The sequence below is a fragment of the Talaromyces amestolkiae genome, assembly GCF_001896365.1.
Source record: "Talaromyces amestolkiae strain CIB chromosome Unknown scaffold19.1, whole genome shotgun sequence".
NCBI classification, from domain to species: Eukaryota; Fungi; Ascomycota; class Eurotiomycetes; order Eurotiales; family Trichocomaceae; genus Talaromyces; species Talaromyces amestolkiae.
The window spans coordinates 448,951-473,157 of record NW_024468055.1 but is presented as its reverse complement, the minus strand read 5'-3'; the positions used below and the strand labels follow the sequence as shown (position 1 = coordinate 473,157).

General features: G+C 46.6%; 4 protein-coding genes across 4 annotated transcripts; 2 read left to right on the top strand and 2 right to left on the bottom strand.

Moving 5' to 3' along the window:
• Positions 1 to 383: 383 nt before the first annotated feature.
• Positions 384 to 12,923, bottom strand: BHQ10_008476 (uncharacterized protein; the record flags this gene model as incomplete). The annotated part of the gene is made up of 13 exons (XM_040881285.1): positions 384 to 3,283; positions 3,340 to 3,804; positions 3,895 to 5,042; positions 5,095 to 5,215; positions 5,268 to 5,974; positions 6,034 to 8,257; positions 8,321 to 8,538; positions 8,594 to 10,958; positions 11,017 to 11,403; positions 11,465 to 11,797; positions 11,849 to 12,166; positions 12,222 to 12,342; positions 12,417 to 12,923. 13 exons carry the CDS (start codon positions 12,921 to 12,923, stop codon positions 384 to 386), a joined length of 11,814 nt encoding a protein of 3,937 aa, XP_040736978.1.
• A 2,005-nt stretch (positions 12,924 to 14,928) lies between these two features.
• BHQ10_008475 (uncharacterized protein) lies at positions 14,929 to 17,042 on the top strand (the record flags this gene model as incomplete). Its single annotated transcript, XM_040881284.1, has 6 exons — positions 14,929 to 15,047; positions 15,096 to 15,229; positions 15,287 to 15,348; positions 15,404 to 15,609; positions 16,391 to 16,551; positions 16,621 to 17,042. 6 exons carry the CDS (start codon positions 14,929 to 14,931, stop codon positions 17,040 to 17,042), a joined length of 1,104 nt encoding a protein of 367 aa, XP_040736977.1.
• Positions 17,043 to 18,578: 1,536 nt separating this feature from the next.
• On the top strand, positions 18,579 to 21,959 carry BHQ10_008474 (uncharacterized protein; the record flags this gene model as incomplete). The annotated part of the gene is made up of 4 exons (XM_040881283.1): positions 18,579 to 19,611; positions 19,685 to 19,838; positions 19,889 to 20,628; positions 21,103 to 21,959. The coding sequence occupies 4 exons, from the start codon at positions 18,579 to 18,581 to the stop codon at positions 21,957 to 21,959; spliced, it is 2,784 nt and encodes a 927-aa protein (XP_040736976.1).
• An 861-nt stretch (positions 21,960 to 22,820) lies between these two features.
• On the bottom strand, positions 22,821 to 23,894 carry BHQ10_008473 (uncharacterized protein; the record flags this gene model as incomplete). Its single annotated transcript, XM_040881282.1, has 1 exon — positions 22,821 to 23,894. The coding sequence occupies one exon, from the start codon at positions 23,892 to 23,894 to the stop codon at positions 22,821 to 22,823; it is 1,074 nt and encodes a 357-aa protein (XP_040736975.1).
• Positions 23,895 to 24,207: the final 313 nt, after the last annotated feature.

The following is a 24,207-nucleotide window of genomic DNA, read 5'->3' as shown; positions in this document are numbered from 1 at the left end:
AGGTGTCAAGGGCGGGATTGTATATCCCCCCTGCCATCCTTGGACGACTGAGTGACAAGGGGTTCATGAAAAAGCCACCCTGGAACATCGAGTTATTGCACAACCCTTGACTGAAATGTAACAAAACTTGCCTTCAAGGATAAATTATGTCTCATTGTAGGTTTATTCGTGCGATATGGATTGTTGTGTAAGTAAGGTTGGATCGTGAAAACATGGATAGCTTTGTATTCGATAGGATTAAACAATAATGTACTGAGTTTACAAACTGTATCTATGTACTTTACTTGTAAGTTATGCGGTCTATGTGGTAAGACCTATGTTCGCCATCTACCGGCATTGCATATAGACAAAATTCAAATAATCTTCTCAAAGACGTCAACCCACTATCTCCGAGACACCATATCACCAATTTGAACCACCTGTGACGCAATCGAATATTCAAATCCGTTCATTTTCGCTTCACCAAACCACGTAGTCGCTGGTATCACGGGCAATTTCTGCCACTGCTGATAGAGTACACTATTCTTGCTCCCAACCCCGAAGAGAGTGGCCCACCCTTCTCCATGTAGACACGCCGACTCGGCATAGTGATGATAATGCACTGCTGAGTTATTTTGTTTGTTTTCCGCTGAATGCACGCATAGTCGTTGTATCTCCTTGCAGATCAGGCTGGACAAATCTGTGACTCGGGCGAATGAAATTGAGGATCCGGCGGATAGATCTTCGTGTTGAAAGCGTTTACCGAGCTGTAGTCCCATTTGGCATATGGCTTCGGTTACTTCCAAGATATTGATTGGACTCTGCGCTATATCATCTTTTTTTGTTGTAGTATCTCCATCTAGCATTCGAATAATCGTCACTGGAATTTCATGTTTTTCCCGAGCCTGTTTGAGTAATGTCTCATTAATGTATTTGCTAGCAAGGTATCCAGTGACATCTGGGCGAGAGAGATCTGCAACCGAATGGATATCATCAATGGCTCCGGAAGAAATGAACACGATAGGGGTCTTTCTTGGCGCTGCTAGACGCACGAGCTCCTTTGTCGAGATGACATTCGCTACCCTAAGTAAGCGGTAGGGGTTCCAGAACGATCGATCGCTTCCACAGTGCAAGATGACATCTGCATCCTGACTCAGAGCCTTGAGATCTGCCGCTGAGAGACCCAGGGACGGACTTGTCAGGTCACCTTGATAGAGCTCAACTTTGGAAAGCGACTTTGAGCGGAGCATATCAAATGATTTCTGACGCACGGCAAGGCACGAGATGCGAGATACATTCTGCATGTCGTTGAGTTGTTGCAGGACATGACGCCCGATGAATCCGGAAGCACCGGTGACTACGACGTGTATACCTTCTCCCTGCTTTGGTCGTCTCTCGGAATCAATAAGTTGGATTGGCTGAATGTCAAGTTTGAGCTCGCTGTCCCAGTCAATTGATTCGAGAGAAAGTGCAGCAGCCGTCTCACATGCAGTCGCCATACCTTCCAACGTTGTGTCCTCCAAAAGCCGAGCAAGCGGTATATCCACTTGCATTTCTTGGTGTATCAGTGCTTGTAACTTGACGAGGAGAAGAGAGTTGCCGCCAGCCGATATGAAATCAGTCTCCCGTACTGGCTTGAGGGACAAAATTGCCTCACGTGGTAACACACGGCTCCAAAGTAGCCATATATTCCCCATCTCCCCGGCTAATGAAGACCTCTCGACAGATGACAATTTTGGAAGGGAAATCTGGGAGATTGCCTCACGATCAATTTTGCCATGGCTTGTCATGGGTATCTCTTCAAGCGAAAACAGCATTGCAGGACGCATGTATGAAGGTACGGGGAGCTGGTATGGCAGTCGCCGTAAAAGCGATTCTCGTTTTTCAGCCGATAGACCCGTGGCAAAAACCAAATGACCAACAAGGAATTTCTGATCAAGTTCCTTTCCTCGAAGCGTCACGGCGACCGAGGTAACAAGGCTGTTGGCACTGTCTAGTATCGATTGTTCGATATCCGCCAGGTCTACCCTGAATCCACGCAATTTAACCTGCGTACTTTGAGAAGATATACGGCCATCAAACACCAATGATCCATCCTCACGCATGCGACCTCTGTCGCCAGAGCAGAACGCCGTCTTCCAACCGAGTTCCGCGTGCCTTGCGCTGGCAAATTGGTCCGGAACAAATTTCTGAGCTGTCAACTCTGGTTGTTTGAAGTATCCTGTGCTGATGCCGGGACCTCCTATGAGGATTTCTCCCGGCCAACCCAGAGGTACCGGTTGCCGACTTTCGTCAACAATATAAGTGGAAACATTGGGCAAATGACGACCCAATGGTACTCGCTGCTCTGTTGACGAATCGGACTTGTATTGTAGCTCAATCCGATAGCTGGAAAGGGTTGCCTCGGCAGGGCCATAATCACTAAACACGCGAAGCTGCGCTAGATCCAGCGATTTCAGACTATCGAGCAGCGATCGGGAAATGACCTCGCCGCCGATTCCTGCGACCTTCCAATTTCGCGCTTCCCGAAGAGTGTCGGCTCCTACCCACAGCCAGCTGTTATACTCTGATGGAGTCGCTTTGGTGTACTCGATATTCTTGTCGACAATCAGACGAGTAATGGCTTTGGAATCTCGACGTATTTCTCGGGGTACGATGTAGACAGAACCCCCAAATCGCAAACCGAGGAAGACTTGAGTCAAGGCATGGTCAAAGGTTATGGCGCTTTGTTGCAATACTCGTGGTTGCATCAGACCCAGTTTCTCCATGACTTCGACTCGGTCTGCAATACCTCCGTGGGTGAGGACGATACCTTTCGGAGCACCAGTTGTGCCGGAGCTGTAAAGGACAACGGCGGGKGCAGAACCAGCCATTGAGGGCTGCTCCGGGCAGGATTCGGTACTTGATGGTATAGAAGAGACGTTAATGGTTACGAAACCATAGTCATTCTTCGACTGGTCAGGATCACTTGTGAGGACAACCCGAGTCTCGGAAGAGCATATGACTGATTCTTGACGGGCAGTGGGCCATGACGGGTCCACCGGAATACAAACAGCCCCAATGTTTAAGATGGCTAGCATTGAGCAGACCCAGTCAGGGGTAGGATGCTGAAGAATTACGACGTGATTTCCCTTTTCAACTCCGCTGACAAGAAGAGTGGTCGATATTCCATCAATACGAGAAGCCATCTCGGCGTACGATAGAGACATTTCACAGCCCTCTAGGGCCAAATTGTCAGGTGTGGTTTGACAGTACGAGCGAATACTGTGCATCAAAGATGGAGATGGCGTTTCTCGTATTTCGCCTATTTTCAATCTAGTCAGACTAGTGGCGCGATAAAAATACGATAGATGATCTTACCTTGACCAACTTTCACAGCCTTGTCAACTTCACTTTTCGAAAACATCCTTACGCCCCCCATTGATAGAGCCGGGTTCCGCGAGAATGTTGACAGAAGATTCACGAAGCTGTTGAGAAGCAACGAAGCCGCCTCTGGAGGGTATGACGATTTTTGAGTTTTCATCCGAATAGTCGTTCCCAGAGGTTCATCATTCACTTCTAAGGATATGTCATACGCCGTCCTGCTGCGAGACGTCTCGATCCCAGCAATTTGTAGCATTCCGGGCTTCATCATTTCTGGGTCTCGTCTGGGATCGGCACGTCCTTGTCTGTAGTCTAGGAAAGCCTGGAACAAAGGGGTATGATGGGAGCTCCGAGGAACATTGAGCATCTGTACCAGCTCATCAAAGGGCAATCGGTTATGAGCAACTGCCTCACGTATCTTAGTTCGACATTGGGTGACCATCTCTCCAAAGCTCTGCTCTCCTGAAAAGGAAAGTCGTATGGGTAGTAAATTTAAAAAAAGACCCATCGTTTTGGTGTCGCTTTCGATGTTACGTCCATCATCTGCCATACCAATGCATACATCGTCAGTTGTCGTAAATCGGGCCAGCATGACATTAAGTGCAGCCATGTAGAAGTGGACAGGGTTTGCTTTGTGTTTTCGACTTTGATCTTTAATTCGAGTCGCCAACAACGGGGGTAGTTGCACAGTCGCCTCGTGTTGATCGTATGATAGAAGTTCCTTCCTGGATGAAGACTGGGCTACGGGCAACAGAGAAAGTGGAGGAGGTAATGTTTGGTACTCGTTTCTCCAATAGGTCATGTCTTCAGCCATCTTGCCCTCCTCCATGTCCGCTCGCTGCCGTTCTGAAAACTCCACATACTGGAATGGCTCAGGTAGATTCCTCAAACCTTGGTGTATTGAATTCAGCTCGTTGAAAAGCAGATCAAAACTAGCTCCATCTAGAAGGATGTGGTGATACGCAATTGCGAGAAGACTCTCCTTTGCTCCCCAGTTGAAAAGAACAAAGCATGCAGTGTCTCCCGACGCCGGGTCAAAACGGCGGCGACATATATCTCTAAATCCTTCAGAGGCAGCCGATTTATCTGTGCACTCGATCTCCTCTAATTGGATAGACGACGTGGGCGAAATGATCTGCAACGGGACACCGTCTTCGCTGTCGCAGAATCGAGTACGAAAGATTTCGTGTCTTTGAGTGATGGTTCCCACAGCAGCACGTAGTTTGTCTACTCTCAAACTGTCCACGATCCAAAGGCCTATTGCTACCGTGAAGAAACTCTCATCCGGAACAAGGGATCTCATTGCCCAAAACCGAGCTTGGTTGTAAGACATCTTTGCTTCATGCACTTGACTCTGGGCACGGGCGAGAATGCTTTCATTTGATGCAGTCACTTCAAGAGGAAACGAGTCTGCTGTAATTGAGGGTTGAAAGCTAATGTAGTCTTCGGTATCCTTTGCGTCAAGATCGTCGTCTTCTGGAGGCGTTAGGGGAGTCGGGACCAGCCGGTTGGAGGAGGCATCATCACTCTTGCTTGATTCTGTTGAGGACTGCGTATCATCATCTTCTGCCGTTTGCTCTAATACTAGTGGCAACATCGCCGGGTCCAGCTTCTCCAATACGCTCTGGGCAAGCTCAGAAAGGGAGGCACCGCCGATAATTCGGAGAACGGGAACGTCTGCCCCGAGTTCCTTGGAAAACCTTTTGTAACCTTAGAGCTGATGCATATGAAATGATTGTATCTTTTACTTACCATGTACGCAAAGTGACAGCGACCAAGGAGTCTACTCCCTGGTCAATTAGTGGTCCGTCTTCATCCACAGGCTCGTTACTCGCGAGTCTCAAAGTAGATCTTAACTTTCCGACCAGAGCATCTGTAGGCCTGTCAGTAGATGTACGAAGCAAGCATAGAAAACGTGCTAATACCCTTCAACACCGCAAATGCGCCATCCGAATCCGTGGTCACCAACAATTTATCGCGTAATGACAAAAATCCATGAGATGAAGAATGATCAGATCGACTTTCTTCATTAGGTAGTCGCCAGAACGAAACTCGCGGGTCGTCAAAATGGGTAATATGTTCACGATTCTTGTATTCTAGATATGGGATTCCGGTAATAATCTCCACTGGTTCCCCGTCTGGCTGAGGCTTGCCTGCGACAACTGCTTCGGCAAATAGCTCATCAACATCCTGCTCACCTATGGGGACAAATGTGTAAGGGTTGAGTTCGTAGTCCGATTCGCGTGCGGCTTTGGCAACGTAACCGATCCCATAAACGGCACTGAGCGCGATGCAAGACCCAGCGAGTCCTCTACGCCTTCGCTGTGCGGTTAGTGTAGACAGGAAATTGTTGGCCGCAGTGTAATTACTCTGGCCGCTATTTCCAGCGATAGCGGCAAGCGAAGAGAAGCAGATGAAGAAATCAAGAGGCCGTTGATGATCGAAGTATTCGTTCAGATGGATCGCACCTTTGACCTTGGCTTCGAGGACCACTTGCATCGACTCATAGTCCATGTTCTCGAAGAGAGCATCTTGCAGTACCATGGGTGCATGGGCGATACCTGCGATAGGAGGTAAAGTCGCTTGGATGTTATCCAACGCTGTTCGCAAAGAATTGCGATCACTCACATCGCTGGAGTAGTTTAAGGTGTTAGCTGATAAGCAGAGCCAGTCCGGAAGAGAATAACTTACATAGATTGCGTTTGTACAGTGGCTCCTTCGTCTTTCATCATATCGAGCCAGGCTGGGTCAATTTTAGGATTTCGACTCGCGAGAACAATGTACCGAGCGCCCTGTCGAACCATCCAGCGGCACAGTCCGCGGCCAAGATCACCAGTAAGGCCGAAAAGAACATAAGTCTTCTGGTCTGTGAATAGATCGGTTGAATCAATCGGCTGGACTAGCGTGGGTAGAGAAGTAACCGTCGTCCAATCTAGCAAGGTAAAATCATCGAGTTGATTTGAGTCTTCCGTGATGCTTAACACACTGATGGGCTGGCAAGGACGGACTTCTTTGATGTTGACACTGGCTGCCGTAGTTTTGAGTAGCCCTTGAAGTATAGTCTCCTCGCCATTGAAGCTACTGAGTGGCCGTAGTAAATCGGAACGAGTGCGCTTGAAGCAATCCACGGGAAGGGATGCAGCCAACTTATTACCCACGTCGTCGGGACCTTGCATGGTTGATAGGTTCCAGAAAGAGTGCACGTTGATGCCAAAAGTACGATTAATCATACTCTGTGTTGGACGAGGGTGAAGCAAAATCCAGTTGGCATTGCTGTTCTCGACAAGTCGCGTTTTGTCAGTCGTTGTCAGCTTCAAATTCACATTGCGCTCAGCGGCTTCTTTGATAAGCGGTCCGATGAGAGAGTCGAATGGGTCGTTGACGATAATAGTTCTTTTTGATGGCACATTGACCAAGATAAGGGATGCCATCATATTAGCTGCTAGAGCAGAAAGAAAATCGACTGGCCTCTCGGGGGAACAAGGCAAAGTCCACCGAGCAGGAACTTTCACAATTGAGGAGTGTGATTCACTCAGAGCAATAACATCTGTTTTCGTACCCAAGATCTTTCCATGGACAATATATAGAAATCCAGAGTGCCCAACAGATACAGCCTGTAACAAGGAATGCCGGACTTCCACTAGGACCGAGTCGGACTGACTAGAATCATCTGAGGATTCTGGGATGCCACTTGATGCCTGAAAGTGATATTCTGCTCCTTCAAGTCCTGGAACGATACTAACAATCTTGCTGTCAAGAGGTGTCTGCTCTAGTATACGACGATTACGGGAGTTGTAACGTAGGTTTCGGGGAATGTCTGCCTTTACTCGAGGAAAATACTTGCTACCTCCTTTCAGGCGAATCTCTGGCTCAGTCGTCCACAACAAATCAGTCGGCCGTAAGTCAGGAGCCGTTTCCAATCTCAAAAGACTAGCAGCTACTTCCTTCCCAGAGATATCAGAAGTATCGTGGAAGTCTAGTATCTGCAGGCAGACCTCGGGATATTCCTGTCTCAGGGTTCGGGTAAAGCCAACGATCATGGCTTGATATGGTTCCTCCGTGTAAGCGCCAGTCGTAATCCATAGAATGGTCCGAGCAGATGCGAATAAGTTCTTCAAAGTATTAAGAGTCTCTTCCTCCAAAGAAGCAAATAAGGGGCTGTCTAGTTCCGACAAAATGACGTACGACCCTTTATTCTCTTGAGGGAGATCTTTGATAGTCTGGTATGATCGAATCGAACGTCTCGGCAGTGAGCGTTTCACATCTTCCAGAACTTGACAAGATGTTTTAGTAGCACCTCCTATAACCGTGATAGGTGTGTCAGACAGCCACGAGCCCAGCTCTCGGAGAGCTGGAGACAAGGGTTGTTCAAGTACATTCATCTTGTCATTCATGTAGCGAGATACCACGAGATCGGAAGCTCGCAAGTCGCTATCAGCCAGTGGTGAGTGGTACTCTATTCCGGAGAAATCATGTTCACGCAAGAGAGAATCCCAAGAGGACCATGGAATGATGGGTGACGGGCCTCGTTCCTCGCTAGTAGATTTCCACCAACCAGGCAAAGCTCCAAAGATAAAATCAAGCCGAGTTTGTCTGGTGTTAGTAATTTCGACTACCAACAGATAGCCTCCTGGTTTTAATAGACTCCGTGCGTTGCTGAGAGCTTCGGAGATATTATTAGTAGCAGAGAAAACATTTGCCGCAATCACTAGATCATATGTATGCGGTTTGAAACCTTGAGATTCAGGGCTGGAACTGATATCCAATGTGCGAAATGTCATACGGCTTGTTGTTTTGGAAAATCCCTCTTCCGCTTGTTTGATTATTTCCGGGTTGATGTCGGTGAATGTGTAGCCCTTGTAGACCGATGCCAGATTCTGTAGAACATGGCGTGTAGCCTTGCCGGTACCAGCCCCTATTTATGGCATTTAGTGAGAAGGTTTCATCTGAGTAGAAACTTTTATAAAGAGAGACCCACCGATTTCAAGCACCTCAATGTCGGGATAGCGATGTGTCAAAGAAGAAACCATTTCTCCCAAATGTTTGTAACTAGCTGTATAAGATTTCGAATCCAGCAAGCTTCTCAAGAGCTCGTCTTCGGTCAATATTCCATGCATATCTGCGTCATCAAAGATGGCTGCGGACAAATTTTCGCCAATTCTGTTGATGATTTTGAGTTCCGTTGACGAAGGATAACTATCGAACATTTACTCAATGTTAGCCTTCACTGAAATGGAGCAAGCGTACTTACTGTGCTATCAATTGCTCGATATCTCTGGGTGTATCCGTATCCCAAGCTGCTTGGTAGAAGGGATGCTCTCCGGCTGCAACGAGAGTCAGAACACGTTCTGCCCAGTCGAAGATATGTTGATGATCTGTGAGCGCTTCTTGTTTATCATTTTCGGACAGATGCAACATCAGATTTTTAATGCAGTAATAGACCATTCTCTCTGCTGCTATGCCGACATTCTTCTCCTCTTCTGAGACAGAGTCGACTCCAGTAATTGGGGTAGGAGGCCAATGTTTCCATACCACTTCAGAGAACATTGCCCTATCCTCTGCCTCAGACTTATCGGAAAACGAGCGAGATTTCAACCCTTCGATTTGAACAACCGTGTTACCGTCAACGGATAGGCAGACATCTGCAGATTTGCCATCGATGTTATCCGCTGCAAAGTCGATGCTACCGCCCGTTATCGACCGAGCAATAAAGGGGTTCAATGCAATGCGTTCAATTATGACAGGAATATAGAGAGACTGCACTCTACCATCCTTCGGAGCGTGATATGCGACATAAGGAGCCTGTAGAGCAAGGTCGAGCGTTGCGGGGTGGATGATCCATTTCTGCGATGTGTTCTCGTCGAAGGGAGGAGCTACCTTCATGGTCCCACGGGAATGACCGGTGGCCCTTCGAATTGAGTCCAACCCTCGGAAGTGACCGGTGTAACCAAAGCCTAACTCCTGTTGAGCCTTGTAGAACATATCCGGTGAAGTCTCCATCAAATGAGGAGGCTCTTTGGCGGGAGGAGCAAGCTCGAAAGCAGATTCGGAACCCAGCATGACAAGTAGCTTCCCCCTAGCTGACCAAGACAGAGCACGTTCCTTAGACAGACACGAATCACATTGGAAGGCCAATTCAAATAAGCCATCACCATCAGGAATTGGAGATATGACGTCCATCTTAAACGTTACCTCAGCGGCATCATCCTCACCGTCAAATGTTATAGCTTTTCCGAGTTCTAGTCCTCGAACCTCCATCAAAGAAACAGGTTTCTTTGCTGGAATCATCAGTAGCGCAGCCTCCATAGCCATAACAACGTAGAATGCTCCAGGAAGGACCGTGAGTCCTTGAAGTCGATGACCATCCAGCCAACTCATTTCTCGGGGAAGTAGAACATTATGCCATTTCCATGAATCCGTAGTCGCGTTGGTGTCTAGAGTTCCAAGGAATGGGTGCTGAAACTTGTCATTCGCGTAGAGATAGTTGTGTAATAATCTACTCTCTGTATAGTACAGCCGTCGATGATCCCAAGGATACATTGGAAGGTCATTTACCATGTTCGGCGCTGGTAAATTTCCATCACCAAATACGACACTGTCAAGTAACGATGGATTCGTAGCGTTCGAACCGAATCGCTCCCACAAGAACCCAAAGGCGGAAATCAACGAAGTCCAATCATTTTCGTTCCTCTCCATACAGCCGGTATACGGGAGTTCTTTCCCAGTAGCACTTTGGACAGTACTTAAACAAGGACCCTTGAGTGCCGGATGTGGTCCGACCTCAATAATCACGTCAAATGGCACTGTCTCCGAGCTGAGGGCAGCCTCAACGGCTTCAGAAAACAGAACTGGAGATACCAAATTGTCCTTCCAGTACTCAGGATTGGCTTCATTTGATGTCATCCGGTGTGGCGGGCGAACAGAAGATATCCAATTGCACTGACTACGGCCTGCAGGAACCCGGAAATAAGGCCTCAAACTTTTGATGTAAGTCCTTGCACATGGCTTCATGTGATGTGAGTGGTATGCTCTGTCAACTCGCAAAATTCTAGCAAACTTGTGCACACTATCAAGAACTGCTTTTGCTTCCTCAATGGCATTCAAATCGCCAGAAAGAGTAACGCTATCAGGGCCGTTGCTGGCTGCCACACAAATGCGACCGGCAAATTGCTCTGAAAAACACAAAGCACGAGCATCTTCCAAGCTGGACCCTATCGCCATCATAGCACCCGGGGCACCTGAAGGGCTTTCGGCTTCATCTAGGACGCGCCCACGAAAGTAAGCTACTTTAATTGCTTGAGATGCAGTCAAGCTTCCAGAAGCAAAGGCACATCCAATCTCGCCAGAGCTGTGACCAACAACAGTGGTGAAATTCACCCCAGCGATTCTCAGAAGTTTCACCAGGAGTATTTGGACAGCTGCGCACAATGGTTGAGAAAACTCGGCGTTGTAGACACGCGACTCATCCTTGTCTTTCTGCAATTCACCAAGAAGCGTCCATGTTGGTCTATCTTCTGTTGGTAGACTTCTGAGTGCATCGTCAAGTTCATCAATAATTTCTCGTGCATACTCTGAATGCTGCAACAACATTTTGCCCATGCCTGCCCACTGTGCACCTGTACTTCCGTTAGAGTGTTGTTCTTCGGGTCAGAAGACATCCTTCAGCGAACGTACCTTGACCTGTAAATATACCGAGCACACGGGGCTTGGTTTTAGTTACTATTGTTTTGGTCACATTTTTTGCGTTTCCATTTGATTTCAGTTCTTCAAGTTTTCGCTCCAGATTTCTGCATGCTTCTGAAGGGTCGCGAGCAGGAACTGCTATACGAAATGGCAGTACGGAGCGTTTCTCATACAACGTCCAGGTAACATCTCGGATGGATGTTTGCGGGTGCTCACGAAGGTAAACCAGGAGTCTCTCTATCGAATCACACAACGAAACTTCAGAGTTGGCAGAGATTGTCAATGGCACGGCGGAAATGAGAGGCCGGCCTACTAAAGGGCTGCTTCGTGGATCTATGAACTGTTCAACAATCACGTGGCAGTTCGTTCCTCCGTATCCTGTGGAATGTCAGCGTGTTCATTGAAAATTATACGGTGATGAAGGGTAAGTCACACATACCAAATGAGTTAACACTTGCTCGACGGGGAACACCATTTGGCAGAGACGGCCATGGGAGGCACTCGCCAGTAACGATCTTTAAATCGTTATAGTAAGGTGCAACTCTGGGACTTATCTTTTCAAACAGCATGTTTGGCGGAATCAATCCATTTTGAACGGCTAAAGAAGCTTTCAGGAGGCCGGCTATACCTGCTGTCCCTTCTGTATGGCCGATGATGGTCTTGATGCTACCCACATAAAGGGGCTCTTCGTTCTTGCCGCGAGCGCGATCACCAAAAAAAGCTCGGCTTATAGCCTGAGATTCCTGAGGGTCACCTGCGGGCGTTCCGGTTCCTGTAGGCTTGTTAGAGGTTTCTCATGAAACTGGTGGATGACATGTCGTACCATGCGCCTCAAAATATTGGCATCTATCGGTTGGATTAGAAGGATCAAGTCCAGCTCGACGATATGTCTCCCTGATCAGAGCTTCCTGTGCAAGGTTGCTGGGCATGGTAATCCCCAGAGTACGACCGTCCTGATTGACTCCGGTTTCTCGGATGATACAGTCAATCTTGTCTCCATCTTTCAGAGCCTGATCGAGCGTCTTGAGTATTACTGCTCCAATCCCTTCACCACGACCGTAGCCATCAGCAGCTGCGTCCCACATACGTGAGCGGCCGGTAGGTGACAACATGCTCAGCTTGCTTTCGGCAATATAAAGCTCTGTTGAACGTTTTCAGTGATAGGTAATACTTCAAAATCAGGACAAAATACCCACTAGGTCCTAGAAGAAGATTTGATCCGGCTGCAACTGCAACCGAGCAGTCTCCATTTCTCAGAGCCCGAGCAGCATGATGAACCGCCACCAAACTACCGCTACAGGCTGTGTCAAGAGTTACCTACAATAGAGAGCTTTTTTAGCAAATAAAAGTGGCTGTCATAGTAATATCAAGTTTCCTTCGGTGATACATACGCTCGGGCCATGCCAGTCAAAGAAGTAAGAGATACGGTTTGAGGCCAAACTGTTTGCAACGCCTACACCAAAAAGTTGTGGGGCCATTTTTAGATCGTGCTGGATAATATCGGTATAATCAGAAGACATCAACCCAACGTACGCCGCAGTTGATGACCCCTGGAGATCTTCCATTCGAAGACCGGCATTGCAAAGAGCCTCATAGACGACCTCTAACGTGAGTCTGTGCTGAGGGTCCATGCATTCTGCTTCCTGAGGCTTAATAGCAAAGAAGTTGGCATCCCAGGCGCGAGGATTCTCGCCGAGAAAGTAGGAGTGCCTGACATTAGTAGCGTTGTGGTGTTTTCCGTCTGGGTGGTAGAAAGCGTTGACGTTGTAACGCTCTGGAGGGATTTCAGAGAGCAAGTCTCTCGGTTGCTTCAGTAAATTCCAAAGCTTTGACGGCGAGTCAACATCCCCTGGAAAACGACAGCCGGCTCCAATGATAGCAATGGGTTGGGAGGACATTTTCTTTCAATAGTGCTGAATTCAGACAAGGGAATCAAAAAATAATTCAAGCCGGTGGGGATAAAAAGGTGAGAGAACGTAGAATACAATGAAAAAAGAAGGAGGTCCGTATGTAGCATAACATACTATGAAGATAGACTAGAAAATGAAATTTGGATCAAGTGAGAGTTCTTACTTCTTTCTTTTACATGGGAATAACTTTGTGACGGTCAATTATTTTAATAATGGGCCTATAGACCATAGTATTCCAGGCCATCCTCTGGTTTTTACCCGATCTATACTATCATCCACTAAAGGCGCCTAGGTCATGTAATACGAGAACCATCTGATGCGAGAATTGATTATGGTCAAAGATTTTAAATGCCATTCATCCTTGTAAAACGTGGCAAGAGATCTCATCTAGAAGCAAGATGAATGCATACAGGCATATAGTCACTCAGCCTTGATTCAAAAGCTGATTTGCACTACTAGTAGTGCCTACCGATGGATGCTTTAAGAGGTTTCTCAGCTTTTAGAGGCAGGGTTCCGAGTCAGGGATTGTTATTCTGCAAAGTTTTCCTCTTCAGCATTCTCCCATGAATCATATGTTGATCCAGTTACAGGGATTGTTCTTTCGAACCTCTGCTGGGCTGCAGAGACATTGTTACAGTTCAAGCGTCAGCAGCATCAGTAACGTGGGAGCTTAGTCTTTGCATATATTGATGAGACTGTCAGGTGCTAGGATCCGAGTATGCCTCAATTGTTCGATCCAGAAGCAAAGTTCCGCTAGCAGTGCGAGAAATATTTTCAGTCCTGCAGGGATATCGCCTGGCGTCAGCATGAATCAATCTTTTGATCCAATGATTGACCCTGATGCGTATTGTTGTCCCCTCGGGGTCTGAGCACCATGAAGGTTCCGCCCCGAATCAGATACTTAGAAGATCTTGGCGCGAAATCATATCTCGGAGATAATCTAGAGTTTTATGGTCAGCTACTGAGTGAATGCGGCTAAAGAGGGATGACTGTGCATTATGCCAGTGACTCCCATGCGACGTGTTGAAAACTCAACCAATCAGACCAAAAAGCTGCGCGCACACTAGATGATCTGGCGTGATACTACTACATAGTATGTAGCAAACAATAATGATCACTGACCTAGTTTGGGGAGCGAGGCGAGGCGGAATTTCCGAAAGCTTGAAAAATCATTTTAAAATGTGTTTGACAATTAAGATCCATCTTCGGTGTAAAGCAAAGTTTGTAAACTTGACTGTCCCATATCAAACAAGACATACCCTTATAGACCCTAACTTGGTCTCGAGGGGAAAGGCTCTTAGGCAGAGGCCTAGTGCGTTAATGGCCTCGGGAATCTGATTCGTTCATTTAAATCCTTCAGATGTCAGTAACCCTCTATGGTATGTTGGTGAGTTTTGAGAGACATTCTATGTTGGTTCGTATTAATCTACTTCGGATATTACCGTGGATAAATAGATGGTCCAATGATATTTTCAACACACTTCTGTGCCTACACAAACAGGCATATCTTAGTCATGAGAGATATCATATACGCCATACGAAGTGTGTAGCAATACAGCGCTAAAATGCGCGCCACGCTTCCACCCACGTCTTCCTCGGCGGAGTGTGGTATGATTTTACCGTGTTCGGGCAACAGGGTACCAGACAGTATGACAGGGATTCAGTGTACCGGTCACCTAGAAAACAGAACTAATTGTGCCAGCTGGCGACTATCGAGTCAGCGATTCCCGACACACGTAGGTTATCCCTCTCACGAAACTAGCGAAAGACATGACAGATCATAATTAAAGTCTCGAAACATTACAAATCTAAAGCATCCGAATAACCGCTCACTATTGGCCTTTTGCAGCCAGTCGACCGATATATCCGAAATCCTTAACCGTGGACCGAGCTGCTGGTGCCTGCCCTTTTGCTGCCTGTTATGCTTGTCTCTCCATAGTCTTTTCAATTAAACCAAACCAATTAATGATCTGGATGGTTTCGTGAATTCAATATGGCTGTGGAAAAATCGTCCATGACGGTCGCCGACGAACAGAATGGTCACCAACAGCAGCAACAGGCGCCACCTGGAGTTCATCTCAACGGTTGGCGTCTCTATCTCGTTCAATTCAGGTACGCAACCTCTCTTCGATTCTGTTCGGTCTGGCTGATTCTGCTCAGTTTGTATCTTGGTCTTATCCTTAGCATCATGGACTCGTCCGCTGTGTCTACCGCACTGGTCACCATAGGCGATCATTTTAATGATTTTACGCGCATTCAATGGGTCGTCCTGGCCTACATGTTGACCTACACTGGTTAGCGAGCCTTGATACTTTTCATTACGTTTTTTCAAGGTACTAATTCTACTACAGGCTTTGCCTTGACATTCTCACGGATGAGCGATGTCATCGGGAGAAAATGGGCAACCATTACGGTATGCAACACATTGATCCATCCATTAGTCTCTTTCATACCTTTAACAGCCACAGGCTCTTGTTTTCATTGGCGCCTTCTCCACAGGTTGTGGCTGCGCCCAGACTATAGAACAATTGATTGCCTTTCGTGCTTTGCAGGGCGTCGGCGGTGCCGGTTTGTACTCGATGGCTTTCATTGTTCTGCCTGAGGTGACCCCGCCTAACAAGATTACCGTAATGAGCGGCTTGATTGGTGGAGTGACTATTGTATCGGCGGTGTTGTAAGAAATTATATTCACCCCTTTGTCTCCTCGTTCCCTAGCATTTACTAATGAACGTCCCTCAATATATAGAGGACCCGTGATAGGTGGCGTCATCACAACTCATTCGACATGGCGCTGGGTTTTCTGGTTTAACATTCCTATTGCTGGGTTCATTCTTGTGCCCATGATCGTTTTTTGCCCAGACTTCAGATATCAAGGGCGCATAAGCTGGAGGCAGTTTGATTTTATTGGGTGCTTTATTTACCTTGCAAGCTGCGTTTTACTCGTTACTGCTCTTCAAGAAGCTGGAGAGGGGTCGATCAACTGGAACTCTGCTGCCTTCATTATTTGCATGATTTTGGCTGGTCTAACCTTTATCGGGTTTGCCTCATGGATTGCGCATCTTTCCAGAGGCACCTATTCTACCATGCCGCTATTTCCGGCGCGCATCGTCAATCATCGGATCATGCTTTCAACCATGATGTAAATCTTGCTCCAGCCTTACTGTTATGAAGATTATCCATGGCTAACAGAAACAAGGGTATCCACCTGTATTGGATTCGTGTTTTATTCGATTCTAGTGCAATTACCGGAACGCTTCCAAATCGTCAATGGAGACTCTGCTGAAATGTCAGGCGTTTCGCTTCTTGCCCTCTCAGGACCATCAGCAGTTGGTATGCATACACCAAATTGACGTAGATGGACCACTGCACTTACTGACTTGAGTAGGATCTTTCTTAGGCGGTGCTTTATCTAGTAGAAAAAACAATACGTTTCTGAGCCTAATCATTGGATGCAGTCTGATCCTCTTAGGCAATGGGCTGTTTCATACCGTCGGCCCAAGCCATTCTATTCCGGCAAAAACATATGGATTTGAGGCTATAATGGGCCTCGGCTTTGGCATGATCTTCTCCACCACGACGGTCCTGATCAAACTGCACGCCGAGCGCGAAGATGCCGGTACGTTCAATCTATCACTCGAACATCTACGCAAATACCTAGTGATAACCTCCAACTGACAATTTCCAGCATCGGCGCAAGGCCTCATGTCTCAAGGTCGTATCCTCGGCGGCAACCTTGGCCTCGCAATTGCCACCATCGTGCTCAACCAACAACTCATCTCCGACCTGAGCGGCATTGTGCCTTCTGACGTACTTAACAACCTTCGCCACTCTCTGCTGGCCATGGCATCGCTTACAGCGCAGGAGGCAGAAGTCGTGCGACAAGCGTTTGCGGACGCGTTCAAGACACAGCTCGTGATCAACATGGGTATTGCTGGTGCAGCGCTTGTGTTCTCCATATGCACTTGGGAGCGCCATCCGACCACATTTGCGCAGGTGTTGCAGCGATTGGCGGACGAAGAGGATGCCTCCGCTTCTGCTTCTACGGCTATGGTGCAGGGTGGCGAGAGTGAGGGAGTCGACGAGAGGCCTACTACTGCTACTACTTAGGTCAAGAACGATCTCCGTGGGTTATTAGACTGCTTCACTGCTACGCTTCAAAAAAAAAAAAAAAAAAGGAAACAGCACATAGAGCAAGTTTCAATTAGCTACAGGTATATCTAGGACTTCCATTTTTAAAATCGTAATTTTTTTCTTGGTCATACTTCTCCATGATTCATATCGTGTCCTCTCTAGATGCCCCCGTACACAAAGCTGTAGTACAAGTGACCAAGGGATCTACTATACCACTCTACGCACTTACACCCTGGTCTGTCGCGATACTAGTTGCTCATCGGGCCAGTAGTATACTGTCCGTGGCTTAAATTAGAGGTATGGCGGCCAAAATGAAAATACTGGGATGAATATGAACCCGACTTTTAGTCCAACGTAGTATTTTCAGACTATACAGGCACACTCCAATGGTTGAGGAGTAGTAGTATAGAATCCCTAGGGCTCTAGCAGCTGAGGCGAAAATGGCACATTTACGGTGAGGCGAGGTTCACGACCACCGACAGGTTATTAAGACTCAAGCGCAAGTACTTGATCTTCGTAAAATTAATAGCTGGAAGGTTCAAAAGGTGAGAGGCATAACTTGATTTCCACCTCACGAGATACACATTGCCCAAGCAGATATCGGAGATTTCGATTCAGGATTACGGATATTGCGGTGTGAATATGGGGGTGAGTACAGATATCAGTAATATAGGGTCAAGACGCTATGAAATACCACTAATGAAGACTTCATGACGGATTACAGCCAGATTTGGAACCTCCTTACATGTAATGTCACGGACCTGGATCCACCTTAGTCAGACAGTGTTGTGTAGAGATACGTTAGGCTTGGTTGAACTATATAAAGGTTCCTTGATTAACTGTCAATAGAGTGGCTTAAGTAAATTAAGTAATAATAATTGAACTGGTACCTCGAAAACTTTAAATACAATTAAGATAAAAGAGATCCTCTATATAGCCTAATGTTTGTATGAGCTAGAATGTCTTACTAACTCTAATTATTAAAGCCTAATATCAAGTGACTTAAATTAAAGAGCTACGAAGAACTAAGCATATAATAGTAAGTATTTTTATATATCTATCTAGGTAATTCTTATTCCATATCTCGTACATTATAGTGCTATGATACTAAAATTTTCTTATTACAATTTCATAATTCATTCTCTTATGATACCCTATTATATACCCGTCCAAGTCGATGAGGTGTTTTGTCTCCATATACCGATCTATATTCAAAACACGTTTCTCTCGTAGATCAATGGCTTACCTGCAGATCTACTAAGCCTCCAAAGTGGCGCGAGGATCTGGTCTTGCACGTGATTCACACATGACACACTCATTTGACAAGTTTGCATCCAACACCAATCAATGCCCACAGTCCGGTCTCAGCCTCATACCCCTCTTGAACCCTTGAGAGCGATGACCTGCAAAGATCCATAGCAGCCCGCTCTTACAACGCGAATATGAAGTCCACTCACCTCAGTAGTTCTTCATGAATATCTTTCACTTAAAAAAAGCGAAAGTTGTCCCAAGATGCCCCCGCGATCCCGCGATGAATTCCAAGTTGCGATAATCTGTGCCCTTCCTCTAGAGGCGGACGCGGTGGAGGCGTTATTCGATGAGCACTACGATGACCTTGTTCATGTATATGGCAAGCACATAGGCGATGCAAACAGTTATATCACGGGAAGAATCTATAATCACGATGTCGTGTTGGCATATATGCCGGGTATTGGGAATCGAAGATCCGCCAGTGTTGCTCGTGGCTTGCGTGTTAGCTTCCCGGGAATCAAGCTTACCTTACTGGTAGGAATCTGCGGCGGAGTACCATACACATCTGATGGTACGGAGATTATCTTAGGGGATATCATTATCGGTGATAGAGTCATTGAATATGATTTTGGCAGACAGTACCCGCACGGGTTCGAGCGGAAAAGCGGTGTTGAGGAGACACTTGGATCACCTAATCAAGAAATCCAGTCCTTCCTAAGCCGTTTACGAACTCGCCGGATGAGAAATCAATTACAAAGACATACCGCACGATACCTGCAAATTTTGCAAGGAATGGATGGTAATGAATGGAATTATCCCGGCGTATCACACGATACATTATTCGAAGCCTCTTATCGCCACAGGCACTACAAACAGCATTCTACGATTGAGTGCATCTGTGTTGGCTGTCATTCAGCTTTCGATCCAGTATGTGAGCAAGCATTGAAGAGCGACTGCAAAAAGGTTGGATGCGTAGGACAGTTAGTCCAGCGACGCCGACTAGATATGGATAATCCATCGCCACTTATTCACATCGGCACGATTGCGTCAGCAAGCTCTGTGATGAAATCCGGTCAGCATAGAGAGCAACTAGCGGAAAATGAGGGGGTTATTGGATTTGAGATGGAAGGTGCTGGAGTGTGGGATACCCTGCCGTGTGTGATCATCAAAGGGGTATGTGATTACGCAGACAGTCATAAGAGTAAGGCATTTCAAAACTATGCTGCAGCAACCGCAGCATCATGCGCCAAAAGTCTTTTGGCATACTGGGAAGGCAGTTTTCAGTATAAGGGATGTAAGTTAGCCTCGCAGAGCGACTGATGCTTCTCATCTGATAAGGCCAATTCTGATTACATCCTCGTTTTTAGCAATTCATCCTCAGGCTTCTTCAACGGTTCCGTTTGAGAGAGACGACATGTTTGTTGGTCGAGAAGATATTATCAAGAGTATCAGTGACACCATCGGAGGAAGAAGCGAGCAGAGTTCGAAGCGTGCCGCACTCGTTGGCTTGGGAGGCGTGGGGTGAGTGAAGTGGAAGACATTGACTTCGCGACAAACTAACGATGTCCCAGAAAGTCTCAGATCGCGATTGAGTATACATACCGTGTTCGAAAATCTGCGCCGGATATATGGGTATTCTGGGTTCATGCGAGTAATAGAACCAGATTTGAACAAGGCTATCGAGAGGTCGCAAGACTCGCAAAGATTCCTGGGCACGATGATCCAAAATGCGATGTCCTAGAGCTGGTTAAGAAATGGCTATGTGACGAGATGAATGGCAACTGGTTGATCATTCTAGACAATGCAGACGATGTTGAACCGTTATTCAACACAATTGGTGACCATCTGCCTTTAGTGGACTATCTGCCGCATGTGTCCCATGGATCGATTTTGGTTACCTCCCGGAATCAAACAGCAGCCCGGAACATCGTGGGGCATAGCGGCCAGGTGATCCTTGTGAACTCAATGAGTACAGATGAGTCCATGATGCTGTTGCGAACCCGTGTTCAGGTAAATCAATCAGATGAACCGGAAGCAAAACGGCTCGTGGAGGCGCTGGAATACATTCCTTTCGCGATTGCGCAAGCTGGTGCATACATCTTAAATCGCTCACCTCGAATGACCGTGTCAGCTTACTTGGAGCTTCTCCAAGAAAGTGAGTCCAAACAAGAGCATCTTCTAAATTATGGCGATGCTCATGATCTTCGACGAGATCAGAGCATCCGACACCCTGTTATCACTACATGGCAGATCTCATTTGATCAAATTCACCGCACGTGCACCAAAGCAACAGACATACTGGCGTTAATGAGTATGTTTGACCGGCAGAGAATTCCAGCGGAGTTACTAAGTGATGGAATGGATAAGTTACAATTTGATGATACAATTGATTCATTGATAAGCTTTTCACTCATTCAGGTTGAGATTGGCGGCCGGCTGTTTGGGCTACACCGACTCGTCCAACTGTCAGTTCGACACTGGCTGAAGATACAAGGCCGGCTTCATCAGTTGGCTAGACAAAGCCTACAGGTGATGGAAGTAGTATTTCCAAGTGGAGAATACAAAACATCAGCATCCTGCCAAGCGCTTCTTCCACATTTGAAAGAGGTAATTGGTTTTACGGTGTGCTTTGATGATGACGACCACTTAACCGTGTCAAATATTGTCAATCGATGTGGATTCCATCTTTACCTTATGGCAAACTTTGTGGAGGCTGAGACTATGTGTTATCGAGCGCTCGTTATCAGAGAAAGAATTCTGGGTGCAGAACATCGTGACACATTAGATAGTATCAACAATGTAGGCCTATTGCTTGCAAGCCAAGGAAAATATGAGGAGGCAGAGGCCATGCTTGGACGAGCAATAGCTACCAGCGAGAGAATTCTTGGCACTGAACACCCTGAAACTTTGGTTAGCGTTAGCAATCTAGGCATAGTGCTTGAAGGTGAAGAAAAGCATAAGGAAGCGGAGGTCATGCATCGACGAGCACTTGTTGGGACGAAGAGATTGTTCGGTACTGAGCACCCTAATACCTTGAATAAAGCGAATAATTTGGCGACAGTGCTTGGAATGGAAGGAAAATATGAGTTGGCGGAGGTCATGCTTCGACAAGTCGTTGTTGGCTGTGAGAAAGTGTTTGGTTTTGAAGACCCTTACACATTGACTAGTGTTAATAATCTAGGTTCGGTACTTCTAAGTCAGGGAAACTATGAAGAAGCAAAAGCCATGTTTCATCGAGCACTCGCCGGCAAAAAGAAAGCATTAGGTGCTGTACATTCGGACACACTAAACAGTATCGATAGTATGGGCCTAGTGCTTCAAAGGCAGAGAAGATATAAGGAGGCGGAGATTATGTATCGACGAGCACTTGCTGGTAGAGAGAAAGTGCTAGGCGCTGAACATCCTCTCACACTGGCTAGTGTTAGTCATCTAGGGTCGTTGCTTCAGGAGCAGAGGAATCATCAGGGGGCGGAGATAATGTATCGACGAGCACTTGCTGGGAGAGAGAAGGTGCTAGGCGCTGAACATCCTCACACAGTGGCCACTGTTGGTTATTTACGCTCGGTACTTGAAAAGCAGAGAAAATATGATGAGGCGGATATCATGTCTCCACAGCCACTCGCTGGCGGAGGGAGAGTGTAAGCCAAGTACTTGAAAGCTGAGTGGAGTACGTGGTTGGAACACTATATTATTAAGTTTAATTGTCAGATATCGACGAGTTGACTTTGCCCACTGTGAAAGGAAAAAAAAAGAAACCCTGGGTCAATGTCGGACTGGCCGCTTGTTAAATTGTAACAGTACATATGAAACATACTCTAATTGTGATAAGATACATTTTTAGGCTTAGAGAAAGAGTAAAAAAATGAGGGAGATTCCGAATCTGTCTGTAACAGAAATTATGATCTTTGCCATTAGAGTTTGGCCAGAACAACAAGGCTAATGCTGTACAATAACTAGTACAAATCTAACAACATTATTCTAGATGGCTTACTTCCGTTTTATTTATACGCCCTGACTATAAATCCGATGAAGCCCTCGAAGGAATCGAGCACTTTACAGAGCAATGTATTCTCAAAATAGTACTACTGATAACAATACTGTGAGGTCGAAAATTCATATCTTTGATGAGACTAGATTTGCTGAGAACTGTCCGGATTAGTCGCCAAACTCAATAGCCATAATAACACTAAACTTCGAGCTTGGTGAATACGATATTGATGATAGCATGAAGTATATATCGTTTGATATACTTGCAAGATGTTAGATTTTTGTGGAATGATGTAAGACACGGAAAGTCAAGTAGACCCAGATTCTACAGTATGAAACTAGGGCAAGTTCCTGGTTACTATCATGGGTTGCTGTCGAGGAGCAAGCACCAATAGCTGTAAGTGCTCACGTAATTTCCTTTACAATAGCAAATGAATATTTGTGAAGGGAATCATCAACATCTTTGTACATATGAGCAACAGACACTTCAGAGGAAACATGCGATAGGTCAATTGCTCAGCCAACTTCCCAAGTCTGCTCCTCACCATATGTATCTACCGCCCACTTGTTCATACCTTCTTCCAGCGCCTCAGTAAACCCCTTGTCAAACCGCTTCCCATTCTCCGTCCACGCTATTCGGGACCTCCATGTGAGCCAATTCTGTGCCATTGACCCTTCCGGAGCGCGAATAATTCCAGTAGCAAGATCGACAACCTGTCGGCCGTCATCCCGCCGTCTGTCTTCGTTGCTGTAGAAGACAGTTGCCCCACAGGTACCACAGAACGAGCGTAGCACGCCTGCCGAAGAAACATATGTCTTTGCTGCCCCAATCTTGAGATCTGACTTGATAGCGGGCTCGCAACATTGCAACGGGACGAACGCCCAACCAATAAGATGCGTGCCAGTCACAAGGCGACAGTCATCACATATATCGACGATAGCTCTCCACTTGTTCTCATCAAGAGGAGAGACAAACTGAGACAGCCACTCGTCACTAATCACCTCCTTAGAGGGCCGCTTGATTGTGAAGGAGACTCCGCCGCAGTGACATTGTGCACGTAGCCGCTCCTGACCGTCCTCGCCGACTTCGACTTCGGCTTCTACAATCTTAGCTCGCGGATCATCGTCTTGTGGATTCCAAACCGGTATCTCACGGTCGCCAATACGGGTTAACATTGGAGATAAGCCGTCATCCTTGGCAGACTTGGAGAAGATGTGGCTCTTGATCTGAAAACGGTCCGGTCTTTGGTCGCTAAATATAGAGGGTGATACCACATAAAAATTGCTGTCCTCGGGGTCGCGGGCATTAATATGGCACCCGCATGTTGAACAAAATCCCAGTGTACAACTCGTGCCAGCTGGAGCATAATTTGTGATGTTATGGTCTGATGACGGAGCAATGAACTGCGGTTTAACTCCAGCTGGTAAAGTTGTGTGTACGATAAAGGGTGCGCCTGTGACATAACGACACAGACTACAATGGCACATTCGAACTGCTAGAGGGAGTTGCGCTGTAGGAATATCTACAGTGAAATGAACAGCACCGCAGAAACACTTGGCTTCTAGAGTTTTGATGGCCGGATCAGACATTGTGGTAGGAGAAAAGAGTCTTCAGCGCCTCCCAATGCTCATAAAATTACAGGTTGTACGATTGTAAAACTATCGCAAAAGAACAGAAGTGAACATAAATAGTCACTAGTGGGGTTAGTTTTGAAGAACGCTTTGATAAATTGGCGGGCTGCTCGTATGGTTGCCTAGATCATGTGATACTTTTCTCCCTGATGTTCCTGTGTTGAAGGCATACTTTATTATTATTTGCACATACCACATGCATGGTGGGAGACCATCCTTTTTTCTTCCGAAGTCAATTTTCACCGCAGTCTCAGCATGGCAAATGCGCATC